The sequence below is a fragment of the Phalangium opilio genome, unplaced genomic scaffold (genome assembly GCF_054372755.1).
Source record: "Phalangium opilio isolate 3A_F unplaced genomic scaffold, DU_Popi_V2 ptg000014l_1, whole genome shotgun sequence".
NCBI lineage: Eukaryota > Metazoa > Arthropoda > Arachnida > Opiliones > Phalangiidae > Phalangium > Phalangium opilio.
In genome coordinates this window covers 5,303,196-5,318,085 of record NW_028324149.1, presented here as the reverse complement: position 1 = coordinate 5,318,085, position 14,890 = coordinate 5,303,196, and the positions used below count along the sequence as shown (strand labels likewise).

General features: G+C 37.3%; 3 protein-coding genes across 4 annotated transcripts in view; all 3 read right to left on the bottom strand.

The window, feature by feature from the left end:
- Nucleotides 1–14,890, bottom strand: part of LOC149705328 (DNA (cytosine-5)-methyltransferase 1-like) — a 358,139-nt gene that overhangs the window by 221,138 nt on the left and 122,111 nt on the right. The gene's annotated exons all lie outside the window — the stretch shown is intronic.
- Nucleotides 1–14,890, bottom strand: part of LOC149705340 (uncharacterized) — a 37,628-nt gene that overhangs the window by 16,661 nt on the left and 6,077 nt on the right. The window lies entirely within an intron of this gene.
- LOC149705341 (uncharacterized) lies at nucleotides 11,229–12,217 on the bottom strand. Its single transcript, XM_089865620.1, has 2 exons — nucleotides 12,019–12,217; nucleotides 11,229–11,892 (listed from the first exon to the last, which is right to left on the bottom strand). Exon 2 carries the CDS (start codon nucleotides 11,823–11,825, stop codon nucleotides 11,394–11,396), a length of 432 nt encoding a protein of 143 aa, XP_089721746.1. The 5' UTR covers nucleotides 11,826–11,892; nucleotides 12,019–12,217; the 3' UTR covers nucleotides 11,229–11,393.

The following is a 14,890-nucleotide window of genomic DNA, read 5'->3' as shown; positions in this document are numbered from 1 at the left end:
GCCTAATTCCAAAGCTTTCTTGAGCCTAATTCGAAAGATTTCTTGAGCCTAATTCGAAAGATTTCTTGAGCCTAATTCCAAAGCTTTCTTGAGCCTAATTCGAAAGATTTCTTGAGCCTAATTCCAAAGCTTTCTTGAGCCTAATTCCAAAGCTTTCTTGAGCCTAATTCCAAAGCTTTCTTGAGCCTAATTCCAAAGCTTTCTTGAGCCTAGTTCAAGCGTTTCTTATGCCTAGTTCAAGCGTTTCTTATGCCTAGTTCAAGCGTTTCTTATGCCTAGTTCAAGCGTTTCTTATGCCTAGTTCAAGCGTTTCATTATGCCTAGTTCAAGCGTTTCATTATGCCTAGTTCAAGCGTTTCATTAAGCCTAGTTCAAGCGTTTCATTATGCCTAGTTCAAGCGTTTCATTATGCCTAGTTCAAGCGTTTCATTATGCCTAGTTCAAGCGTTTCATTATGCCTAGTTCAAGCGTTTCTTTATGCCTAGTTAAAGCGTTTTTTATGCCTAGTTCAAGCGTTTTTTTATGCCTAGTTCAAGCGTTTTTTTATGCCTAGTTCAAGCGTTTTTTTATGCCTAGTTCAAGCGTTTCTTTATGCCTAGTTCAAGCGTTTCTTTATGCCTAGTTCAAGCGTTTCTTTATGCCTAGTTCAAGCGTTTTTTTATGCCTAGTTCAAGCGTTTTTTTATGCCTAGTTCAAGCGTTTTTTTATGCCTAGTTCAAGCGTTTCTTTATGCCTAGTTCAAGCGTTTCTTTATGCCTAGTTCAAGCGTTTCTTTATGCCTAGTTCAAGCGTTTCTTTATGCCTAGTTCAAGCGTTTCATTATGCCTAGTTCAAGCGTTTCATTATGCCTAGTTCAAGCGTTTCTTTATGCCTAGTTCAAGCTTTCTCTCCAAAGTTAATCCATGATTCACGAACCTATCCAAGTTAGCAATTAAGCCTAAATCAAACACATCCAACAAAAACAAATATCATCTCAAGAATTAAAGTAAGTTAGTGTGAACATATCCGTGATACGATGAACGTATCCCCCCAAGTTGAACGTTTATGTGAATCGATAGAACATAAGCGTTTACGAGGAATGGGCTTTGGGACTCCTAGAAGAATCTGACGGTGGCAGTCCGCGACCCCGTGCAGTTGCTTGGTGGTTACTTCTTTTATAATGGGATATAGTACCAAACGACATCGGTATCTTCCACCAAACGTTCTTGCCGCTGACCAGTTTTTTATCCAAGCATAAAGAACCATAAAGAACTTGGGAAATGTTAATATTTGGGGTGGGAGACCCGCGTCAGTCGACAGTCGGCTCGAGTAATGTTCAGTAGTTGCTACGCGGTACTTAACGGTGCACGGACGATTGACTAGATGACTCTTATGACGCGCGCATCAAAGACTACAAGGGGGGGGAAGAACAGTGCAATAACTGCAATTACATAAATAGATATCTATACCAAAGTTCTATTAGTAATCCATTGTGTTTTTGAGAACAAGCTGCCTCTATTAGGGACCACACAACTTAAAAACTCGCGTGTGAAAATTTCCTCAGACATATAATTTACAACATAGGATAGTCAATGGTCATTCTAAAGAATTTCAAACCTCAATCATTGTGTTGACCAATTTATGGCCTGACCAAATGAATTATTGCTATTTGCTACACTATCTTACTTCAGTATCTCATCAAGGTACGGTGAAATAAATCACTGGGAAGTTATAGGTACATATGGAGAGTGTATATACAGGGTGTTTCTGATAAGTCTGCCATAAATCAAGGGGCGTGTTCTTTGGGTCAAACTGAGTGGAAAGTGTCAAAGAACATGGGGTGTACAAGAATTTGCAACGAAGATATGGCCCCCCAAACATTGGCCCCTAAAACAAGAAAATATTCGAAAATGTAGACTAAAACAAATTCAGCCTTATCAACTTGTTTAGAAATAATGAGACAATTTCAATAGTTTCCCTCTAACATCGTTATTGAACTTTCACCAGGCAGAAGTGTATTAAATGAGTAGAAGTATGCCTACTCGGTATAGTCCCATTGGACCGAATCCCATTCGACCGAAACCGCTTTTTGGTTTTTTATGGAGAATATATTTAAATTTCCAGCCCAATGGCGGGTTTCTGTTGCATGGGAATTTATTTGAAAGAATTAGTTAATTAAATGTCTGTGAGGATTTCGAATCAACGCAGCAGCATGGTAGAATATCAGGCTTTTAATTCAGAGGCTCGGGAGAAAATTGTAAGTTAGGTTAGGTTAGGTTTAGTTAGGTTACGTTAGGTTAATAATATTTTATAAATCATTTAACTATTCTACGCCTTTTCTAAAATATTTATGTTTAGCTTCATTGACTTCTCAAATAATATGCCTTTTCCAAATCATTTCGGTTATATATGGTTAGGTTAGGTTTGGTTTGGTTTGGTTAAGTTAGGTTAGTAATATTTTATAAATCATTTAACAATGTTACGCCTTTTCCAAAATATTGATGTTTTATACCTTCATTGACTTCTCAAATAATATGCCTTTTTCAAAACTTTACTGTTATTATTAGGTTAGGTTTGGGTTCGTTAAGTTACGTTAGTAATATTTTACAAATCATTTAACTATGGTACGCCTTTTCCAAAATATTCACGTTTAGCTTCATTGACTTCTCAAATAATATGCCTTTTCCAAAACATTACTGTTATGTTAGGTTAGGTTTGGTTAGGTTAGGTTTGGTTTGGTTTGGTTAGGTTTGGTTTGGTTAGGTTAGGTTAATAATATTTTATAAATCATTTAACTATTCTACGCCTTTTCCAAAATATTTACGTTTAGATTCATTGACTTCTCAAATGATATGCCTTTTCCGAAACATTACTGTTATGTTTGGTTAGGTTTGGTTTGGTTAAGTAAGGTTAGTAATATTTTATAAATCATTTAACAATGTTACGCCTTTTCCAAAATATTGATGTTTTATACCTTCATTGACTTCTCAAATAATATGCCTTTTTCAAAACTTTACTGTTATGTTTGGGTTCGTTAAGTTAGGTTAGTAATATTTTATAAATCATTTAACTATGGTACGCCTTTTCCAAAATATTCATGTTTAGCTTCATTGACTTCTCAAATAATATGCTTTTTCCAAAACATTACTGTTATGTTAGGTTAGGTTTGGTTTGATTAAGTTAGGTTAGGTTAGGTTAGGTTACTTCTATTTTCGAACCTTACAGGAGGGATTTCTACAATTATAGTAACTAGTTTTATCCTTTTCTTATTCAATTGTAACAAGTAGCCATTATTAATGTAAAGAAAGCCGCCTTTATTAGCAATTCTCTCCATTATCAATCACTCTTAAAATTAAATTTTGCATTTCAAACATCAATATATATATACAACGAAAACTGTATTGTAAAAAAAAATCCTTAAAAAAAGTGAAAACGTATGCTTTTTAAATTTTGATATATATTTTCCCAAAATCGCACATTTGGGCTGTTTTCGGTTGAATGGGAAACGCGTTCGGTTGAATGGGATTCGGTCGAATGGGACACAAGGGCCTACTCTAGTAAAGTAAATTCAAAGTATCATGGTACCTTTCGGTTGGTATTACTTTTATTCTTAACAAGTTAACATGGACGTTACAGGTATTGTTCAAAATGTCCACCAACGGCGTTAAGACAAACATGAACCCGTCTTTCGAAAGATTCTTGGACATGTTGGAAGATTCCTGGCATGTTCCTGATTGTTTGACAACCTTCAATAATTCGTCTTCGCAAGTCTTCCTCATCACGGACTTCATTCTTGTACACGATGTCTTTGAGATGACCCCAAAGATAGAAATCGCACGGATTTAAATCCGGAGATCTGGCTGGCCACGCAACTGGTCCTCCACGCCCAATCCACCTCAAATTAAACGTAGCATTAAGATGTTCTCTAACTGCACGGCTGAAATGTGGGGGTGCCCCGTCGTGCATAAACCACATGTCACGAAGTAATGCTAACGGTATGTCCTCGAGTAGTTCAGGTAAAGTGTCTCTTAAGAACGTGAGATATGCTTCACCATTTAGTCTGGGTGGAAGAAAATGCGGACCTAGTAAATGATTACCGACAATGCCGCACCATACGTTTAAAGAAAATTGCTGTTGGTGACTTCTAACACTAGTTGCGTGTGGGTTTAATTGGCGCCATTCGTGGTGGTTGTGATAGTTCAGAATTCCATCCCGGGAAAAATGTGCCTCGTCGGTTACTAAAAGGACCCGTGGAAATTGATTGTCCTCTACTCTGGCCAAAAACCACTCGCAAAAGTCGATGCGTCTTGGATAATCTGCCGGGTTAAGAGCTTGCACCTTTTGAATATGATACGGGTGTGTTGTAACCATGAAATTATTTGATTAATTGATTCAGTTAGTAATGACAGAGGGCACCACCTTAACTTACCACTATAAATAGCGAGGCGCTGCCGGTAATAGGGGAGTCACTCACTAGCTACGGGGCAGAACTATCATGTAACGAAATGAAGATGTATAATTATATGTTTTAACCATGACGATAAGAAAATAATAAATGTTATGTTTTAACTAAAAAACTCGAATTCTCATTTACACAACTCCGCTAATCTAATCAGTTTATAAGCCCCGCGGGGAACCCAACAATTGGCGACGGAGGCGAGATTCGAACTCGCGCGGGCAGAGCCCAATGGATTGAACGTAATGTTCGCACGGTGAAAGAAACACTGAAGAAGATATCACCCAACTCACAAGCTTTGGATATCGTAACCACCGGATTTAACGTCCATAAAACGGGAACTTTGGAAGAGCGACTTTCCCGTATACTCATGAACCACCGCCGCGCACCCACGGCCAACGGAAAATCTCCTGCAGAAATGATGCTGGGGCGTCCCATTCTCTCTCACATCGATCTATGTAATCCGAAAAAGAATCAACAGCACCCTCAGCCACACGAAATACCCTCAAACATCAGACCACAGTTTTCGCCGAAGGACAATGTCTACGCATACAACTTTGGCAGAGGTGAAAGATGGCTGGAAGGCACTATAACGGGCACCATAGGGAAGATGATGTATACGGTGATGACTACCCGCGGTGAAATTCGTCGACATCGAAACCAGCTACGACCACGCCCCACTAAAGGAGTAAGAGACATAGCACCCATCTCGACAGCTCTCGACTTTTCCATTTGGGATTCCTCGTTTAATGAAGACAACAGAACAGCGTCACGTCTCAACACACCAACGCGACCCACCACGCCAACGAGTCAACGATCAAATTCCCCAGAAGCAAATCATCCACACCGAACACATAGTCCTGACGGTCAAGTACAAGATCTTTCCCAAGCTACTCAGCCACGTCCAGAACTATCACAACTGAATGGGCCTATCGCAACGACCAAGCCACCTCGACAAAGACGCGTTCCTGCACGTTACACGGACGTTTAGATAGATAGATTAAAAAAAAAAAAAAAAGGGGGTATTGTTGTAACCATGAAATTATTTGATTAATTGATTCAGTTAGTAATGACAGAGGGCACCACCTTAACTTACCACTATAAATAGCGAGGCGCTGCCGGTAATAGGGGAGTCACTCACTAGCTACGGGGCAGAACTATCATGTAACGAAATGAAGATGTATAATTATATGTTTTAACCATGACGATAAGAAAATAATAAATGTTATGTTTTAAGTAAAAAACTCGAATTCTCATTTACACAACTCCGCTAATCTAATCAGTTTATAAGCCCCGCGGGGAACCCAACAGGGTGAAACTGATGTCCGCGGAGAATTCGCCAGACCAAAACGTGATTAACATGTAATTGTCGTCCAACTTGTCTGGTACTTGTCGAGGGGTCCTCATCGAACATGGCAAGGACGTCTTCCTCGATTTCCTCCATGTCTTCTGGAATGTCTCGCTCTCGAACGTTGTTGGGTTGTACTTGTCCGATGTCCCTCAAGCGCCTGTCAACAGCCTCGAACGTACGACGATTTGGTATGCGTCGTTGCGGAAATTGTTCCTGGTATCGCCGCTGTGCTTCCACTGAATTGCCCTGCGCCAGTCCATACATGAGATGCATGTCTGCATATTCTGCATTGGTATACGCCATACTGTACTACCACACGATCGTTCGAAGTGATACTGTGACGTTATCAACAACATCGCGTTACTTTATAGCAAACCACCGTTTAGTTTTTACGTTTGCGTCATGACTGTCAGCATTGTTTTTTATTCACGGACTTCATTCTTGTACACGATGTCAAAAAAATCTTTGAGATGACCCCAAAGACTTTTTAGCAAACCACCGTTTATTGTTTACGTTTGTGAATAAAAAACAATGCTGACAGTCATGACGCAAACGTAAAAACTAAACGGTGGTTTGCTATAAAGTAACGCGATGTTGTTGATAACGTCACAGTATCACTTCGAACGAACGTGTGGTAGTACAGTATGGCGTATACCAATGCAGAATATGCAGACATGCATCTCATGTATGGACTGGCGCAGGGCAATTCAGTGGAAGCACAGCGGCGATACCAGGAACAATTTCCGCAACGACGCATACCAAATCGTCGTACGTTCGAGGCTGTTGACAGGCGCTTGAGGGACATCGGACAAGTACAACCCAACAACGTTCGAGAGCGAGACATTCCAGAAGACATGGAGGAAATCGAGGATGACGTCCTTGCCATGTTCGATGAGGACCCCTCGACAAGTACCAGACAAGTTGGACGACAATTACATGTTAATCACGTTTTGGTCTGGCGAATTCTCCGCGGACATCAGTTTCACCCGTATCATATTCAAAAGGTGCAAGCTCTTAACCCGGCAGATTATCCAAGACGCATCGACTTTTGCGAGTGGTTTTTGGCCAGAGTAGAGGACAATCAATTTCCACGGGTCCTTTTAGTAACCGACGAGGCACATTTTTCCCGGGATGGAATTCTGAACTATCACAACCACCACGAATGGCGCCAATTAAACCCACACGCAACTAGTGTTAGAAGTCACCAACAGCAATTTTCTTTAAACGTATGGTGCGGCATTGTCGGTAATCATTTACTAGGTCCGCATTTTCTTCCACCCAGACTAAATGGTGAAGCATATCTCACGTTCTTAAGAGACACTTTACCTGAACTACTCGAGGACATACCGTTAGCATTACTTCGTGACATGTGGTTTATGCACGACGGGGCACCCCCACATTTCAGCCGTGCAGTTAGAGAACATCTTAATGCTACGTTTAATTTGAGGTGGATTGGGCGTGGAGGACCAGTTGCGTGGCCAGCCAGATCTCCGGATTTAAATCCGTGCGATTTCTATCTTTGGGGTCATCTCAAAGACATCGTGTACAAGAATGAAGTCCGTGATGAGGAAGACTTGCGAAGACGAATTATTGAAGGTTGTCAAACAATCAGGAACATGCCAGGAATCTTCCAACATGTCCAAGAATCTTTCGGAAGACGGGTTCATGTTTGTCTTAACGCCGTTGGTGGACATTTTGAACAATACCTGTAACGTCCATGTAACTTGTTAAGAATAAAAGTAATACCAACCGAAAGGTACCATGATACTTTGAATTTACTTTACTAGAGTAGGCATACTTCTACTCATTTAATACACTTCTGCCAGGTGAAAGTTCAATAACGATGTTAGAGGGAAACTATTGAAATTGTCTCATATTTCTAAACAAGTTGATAAGGCTGAATTTGTTTTAGTCTACATTTTCGAATATTTTCTTGTTTTAGGGGCCAATGTTTGGGGGGCCATATCTTCGTTGCAAATTCTTGTACACCCCATGTTCTTTGACACTTTCCACTCAGTTTGACCCAAAGAACACGCCCCTTGATTTATGGCAGACTTATCAGAAACACCCTGTATATTACTGAGAAACGTGCCTTCACAGTTAAAGAACACTTCCTGTTGATTCACTTTTTTAGAAATGTTTGGTCAGTTATATGCTTTAAATAAGTCTCTTTTTTTTTGAATAATGAATTTTACCAAAACTGTCCATATTTTCTTTTCAAAAAGGGCCCTAAATTTTAGGCCTATACTATTTTCTTGTCCTCTGGTCAGCTGCCTACTTTCGTTGTGGTTAATAATATCACTTCCTTTGTTAACAATCCACTACTTCCCCCTTTTTTTAAACTTCCACCCTTTCGGTTGCCCTTAAAAGGATTGCGAATCATTCAGAATGGAAGGCAAAAGGACTGTAAAATATTTCTTATTGGGAACACTTTTTAGTTTTGACATTGATGGAACGATTCAAGTATAGAAAAAAAAAACTGTTCGAGGCTTAGCAACAGCTTTGACCATTTTTAGGGTTAGGGTTTAGGGATTCTAAGTGGCATATACCACCAAGGGTGTGTGACCTTGGTACAGTTGTGGGAATACGTCCAATTAATGCCTTCCAACTTCCAAGTGACCCATACAACACAACACCATGTTTCAAAGATAAAAAATATAGAAAAAAATGCCCGCAAAGGCTTAGGAAACTAAGGAACGTTTTTTGTCGCGATAACCTTTTATCTCTAAGCAACCATGACCTTGTCAATCAAGGACTGGTTTTTAAGAAAACGTTTAAGGGCAAAGACGTTGTTTGAAAGGTACAATCTTCTCAGGAAATCACGCAATACTTTGGGGAGTTGGGACCAACTAAATCTAACCCTAAGTACTACCAAACTAGTTACTTCAGCAACCGGAAATGGCGAAGAAAAAATATTCGCTCTATTTCCAGAAGTCCAGACTTTTGTACTATACCAACTGTACGCCATTGTGATATGTAACTGACCATATTGAATAGTAAAGGTTTTTTTCAGTCATTGCCGCTTGACTGACCCCTGGCCATCTGCAAATGGTACTACTGAGTAACTGACCCCTTCAACTTTGTTACTGACATGAATTTAATATTTCTTACATGAATATCGTAAAGTTACTCTCAGTTAATGCCTAGGTAAAACGTCAAGGGCTTAGCTTTGGCAGTGGGCGCCATGTTTGGTACCACTTTGGTTCTACGGCAAACCGCATGGGTGACGTCACACTAAGGCTTCTCTATTTCATCCCCAGCGTACTACGTGCAGTGACGTATTTCCTCCCATCTCACCCACTTTTTTGAGTTAAAGGGATGTACAATTTCTAGCTTCCGTCGTTCTCGAAGTAGCTCGAGATGTAAGTCTCTCAGTAGCATTACGAAGTAAAAGAAGTGTCATACTTATGGAAGGAACATATCACTTATAAACTTATGACACTATCTATTGATCCACCCTAATATTCAATTCTTATTCATCATATTCCCTTATTGATTCAATATTCATGCTATGCTGGAAATTATTTCATTTTCTTCCCCCTTTTTCAACAAAACGTTGTTAGAAAAAGAGTATTTTTAAGCCTTTGGCATGTTTTTAAAAGAATTTTTACGAGGTAGGCGTCGTGATTCAGCGTGAGAAAATTAGAAAGGAAATTCATTTTTTTTTCTTGGTACCATTCAGTGTGGTCAAGAAAAAGGAGTAACCATCCCATTAGATCCCCCGGGCCTTTCCAAGAACCGAACCATCCTTGTCCCAACAAAAACTAGGCCTACAATTTTTTTTTACCCTTCCCAAAAATCTGACAAAATCTATGACAGATGCCAAAGATGTTCGCTTTCACAATAAAAAAGGATTAACCTATCTTTACTTTTTAAAAACATAAACGTACCATTCAGTGTGGTCAAGAAAAAGGAGTAACAATCCCATTAGATCCCCCGGGCCTTTCCAAGAACCGAACCATCCTTGTCCCAACAAAAACTAGGCCTACAATTTTATTTTTTTACCCTTCCCAAAAATCTGACAAAATCTATGACAGATGCCAAAGATGTTCGCTTTCACAATAAAAAAGGATTAAACTATCTTTACTTTTTAAAAACATAAACGGCAGTTTCTAAGCTTAACTGTGTTTAAAGGTTACGAGAAAAAATACACGGTGCTATCACTATATATTTTTTTAAAGTTATTTTGAAAGGACATGACATTCTTTAAGCTACTATAATAATACTTGGAAGCAACCGTATATTTTTAATTAAAAATATATAATAAGTTTTTATCATACCTTTTAAATAATCGTTTGGGTTGTTAAGTTTTGTTGCGAAATCGGTCTTTAAATTTTACTCAAAAAAACTGCTACGAACTAACCAAAGCGCGAAAAGTTACCGTGTATAATGAAGCGCGTAAAAAATAGCAACCTATGAAGAAATAAAAATTTGCGTAACACTTACAACTAATCACGTGATTCCATTCTAAGTACGGCGAGCCCACGTGATTCCATTGTAAGTACGCCGGTCCCACGTGGTTCCATTCTAAACTCGGAAGTTCGTCCAGACTCGGTTCATCATAATAAGGCGAAAACATGTTTATTGTAGGCCAACAAAAAAACTAATGTGAAGTGTGATTTTTTTATGGCCTACTGTAGTTTTTATACTAAATCTATTTTTTCTAATCTACTAATTAAACTGAGTCGGTAAATAGAATCGGAATCAAAATTTCCATGAAAATTCATAGCATCTTAGTACCTTGGAACGCAGTAAAAAATAAAATGTCATCCCCCTTTCCCCCCAGATGGGAGGGAGTATACAAAGTTTGTGTATCAGTTTGTTCTAAACGAGTAGGCCTATAGTGTAGTTGGTTTTTTTGGGTAGTGGCGAGGGGCAAGTCACTGCTGGTAGTCGGTGTACGCTTCTGACAGTGTTAAAATAATCTTGGGGTTAAGAATTGTAAAAGTGATTAGCCCCTCGTAGGTTAAACGCTCTATTTTTCGAAATTGAGTGTAAAACAAAATTTTCAGTTTTCAAACTTATTTATTAAAACATTTTTGATTAATTCAGTTGAAAATAACGGCCCCCTTTTGAGTAGTTTACTTTTAAACTTAACGTAAGCAAATGTTTACATTAAATTCAGTAAAATGTTGTGCAAATAATGCAAAACCGAAAAAAACAAGGTCATATTCCAATTTTTTGTTGTTGGAAAACAAATTTTTCTTATCTGGAATTTTCTCGATATTACAAATTACTATAAATCTTAATTGAACAAAGCTAATTGTGTTGTTGAATTATGTTTATTAATTAAATACCCTTAAGAAGTTAAGAACACAGTTAAAATTAAGAGAAGTTATTAGCGACAATTCATGATAAGATTACTAAATAAAACAATAACACCCCTTTCGAAGTCAGTCTTAATTAAACAAACATTACACTAATTAACTACACAATCGTAATTAAAGACTTGAAAATAATTTATTGGTGACAATTGAAGATAAAAGAATACAAATGAATTAAATAAAACAACTTTGAATAAAATTCTTAATAATCCTACTTAGATATTTCATGGTAATAAGTTATTTTTTGGCAAAAAGGACATTTGGTATTTTCTCGGAACCATTTTTACGCGCATGGTTCGCAAAGAAGGTGATTACAGTAGGTGGAAACCACGTTAATGTCCTCGAAGACAGTTGCGCAAATTCGGCACGAGTTGGTCTTCCAAACGGTACATTGGTCTTCCACAGACGGTGACCCTTTCACCGGAGGAACTGTACCGGAAGTACATTGGTCTTGAAAATCAGGCGATCCGTTTTGCCCCGAGTAAACCAAATCTCGCAAACTTTGTCTTAAATTTGGGGAACAAACGACGGCATTCAATTTCCGGCGCATCTTAATGTTATGGGGTTTCATTAAGTCCTGGTACGATGGCCGAGCTTCCGATACGGGTGTCAATTTTGGCTCGGATTCGTCATAAGTGAAATCCGGGTCGACGCTGACGACGAATCCACTAGCTTTGAAAGGTTCTGACGCTGTCTTCAACGGTGTATTACTCATTTTGAGGAATGGTTTAAAGCTTTTTGATGCCAGATAGGTATTCGCAACTCCATTTTATACATTATTCCTTAGATATTAAAAAAATAAGCGTTTTCCCATGGACTTTGTAATTTAAAAAGGACTAGTAAAATAGTTTTTTGCGGTCATAGCATGCAGTGACCTTAGGGGAATACATATCATTTACTTCCCCTACCTTAATAACAACAATCACGTGTCATAGTACAGATGTCTTTCTAACTGAGATTTCATTGGTTGTTAGAAACGCGAGGTCAGGTCAGGCACGTGCGCAAGGTGCAATGCGCAGCGAGATAGATTATTTGCCAGGTAAAATACGTCACACATTAGAATTAGTCTAGATCTTTACACAAAAACCGACATGATATGTTGAGTGAACAAGATGGCCCCGGCCATATTATGCTTTGCGCGCCCTCTTTTGGCTAGAACTGGTGTGATTCCGGCAAATATTTTTGGCGGTATTCTCTTTTTCTTTATCAAATATCCTTTCGATTATGAACAAAATCAATTTAGTATGACTTTGGTTTAATATAATCATTGACCTTAAAATAAATTCTTTAACAAAAACAATTACAGTTGTTTTATACTATACAAACTATTTTTGAATTAGTATTCACAATAAAATCTTTCTAGTGCGGTTTGATAAACTCAATGATAGTTTCGACAAAGCAGTTTCAACGGTTATTTTCAGTTACAATTTTTTATAAACAAACATGATAATTTGTAGATTAAATTATAAGCATTAGTATTCGCAACAAAATCGTTCTATTAACGTCTGATTACTCAAATAACCCTTAATAATAAATTGGACCAGGCAGTTTGTAAGGTTCTTTTCACATACAATTTTTGACAAACCAAAATTATTATTTGAAGTTTAAATTTGCCTGTAAGCGTTCTTAATAATTTATTTAAATATCTGTTGTTTTAACTTATAATAAGTGTAGTCAATTACTTACCATGACTAATCTTAATAGTTTCTTAAATAAATAAAATACGTTGACGTTGCAAAGCCACATAAGTATGGTTCTAAATGCTATTAATAAATTTAAATCTAATTCCGCGCGGGAAAAAGGGCGGAAAGGCACCCAGCCAGCCTGCTAGCAAGGGTCAGGCCAATAGTTTTGCAACTCGAAGCGCAAAAGCAAAAACACAAATAATGTGATATGAAGTTCAAGTATCATTTTTTTCCTCTTGTTGATAAATAATATCCAATGCCAAAATTGTAAATTCAGTATTCAATCCACAATATATTTAGGTCTAATGGTCCAAATGTAATGAAACTTTAATAAGAGATGTGCTACTATCTATTATATCTAAAAATGGTTAAAAACTTTCAAATTAATTAGTTTTGTCAAAATGATAAATTTAGTACTTTCAGGCCCTTTCCAAGATTAAACATATCGCTTACACATGGCACTAAAAATCCTGTAACTAAACCAAATTACAGGCCATAAAGCTTACAACACATCTAAATGGGAAAGTTCAGAAAAGCCCTTGTGTTTCTACCAAGTAAACGTTACTATGTTAACGCAATTTTAGTTCAAAACTGTATTTATTGGAAATATTACATATTTTGAAAAACAATGAAGAGTAGAAAAATCATGATTAAGAAACTAACTGAAAGGGTGGGGGAAAAGTATCACAATATCAGTTACTGTTGGTAAAAAACCAGGATTTACTTGAGATATAGTTTTAAATTATACTTAGTTGTCAAGCAGGTCCAAGAAGAAAAAAGCTTCCTCTCAGCGGTACTCTACTTTTTCGATGACATTCTGAAGCTTCTTGCGAGGGAGACCTTACATTTTAATGCAATAATTTTTTATCAGTATCATTTGGTAACGAACGCAGAACGTTCTCATTATATGTGTTATTCAACTGATCAGGTTTCGCGAGACCTGCCCCTCGGCACGTTTACAAATCTAAGAATATTGGTTCAAGAGGTCTTGGTTTTATAATCTATTACTCTCTAAAAGGCCTGTTTTGGACAAGGATGGGGATGGGTTTCTTTCTTGGAAAATGGTTGTAAGTACTGAATTGTGGATTAAATACTGAATTTACAATTTTCACATTAGAAATACTGAATTTACAATTTTTACTTTAGAAATTAATTTTTATTCAAATATTTATCCTATTTAATATAATAGAATAGATTGTAACACACCTCAGGGTGAAATTTCAGGACATTTGGATCAGTAGATCCGAAGATATCATCAGTTTGGCCTTGGAAATAATTTTTACACAAAAAAGCTTTAATCTTTCTTAGTATAATAAAACACATTGAAACACACGTCTCACTACAATTTAAGGTCATTTGAATCAATAGGTCAAAGAAAGGATCTGGCAAAAATACCTACCTCCTCCCATAAAACTTAATGTTAATTTTCGGTTCCTTCGAATTTTCTTCAAAAGTCGCGCTTATACATGTAAATCGAATTCTTTGAACTGGGGGTGTAGTTATAAGGAAAAATGGGGGTGGAATGCTCTGAGAGTCGGAATGAAGGCTGGTTATCTAAGTCAGATCTAGACTCTATTTAGCGCCATCATGTCGGCCTAATTTTAATACATATGCCAAAGTAATTTTAAACTGTTTTGCTCATACATAAAATTTACAATTAAAAAACTAAATTTAATAGATAGTTAACAATGAATAATTATTTCTTCCAAATTGCTAAAATAGTAGTGTACGTAGATGACGCTACAATAGGGAAACGCCAGTAGGCTGCTAGGCATAGAAAAGCGTCTGCAATCAGCAAGGAAGTGAGTTCGAAGATATTTTTTTGCAAATTTTCAAATTTGGTTCATAACTGTTGCGTTTACGAATGGGATGATGATATTGATATTGTTTCTTGATGTCTAGATAATGGTTTTCCTTCTGGTGAGAGAAACATGTACATTTATTTCTAAACTCATTACTTAATGTGAAGTTGTAGTATTCGGTTTTGAATTATCATGTTAACAATGCTTATTTTGATTACGTTTATAAAAATAATATTGAACTTTTTTTCTTAAAGTTAGTGATCATAAGTGATGATTAGTAATTGATTACTCTT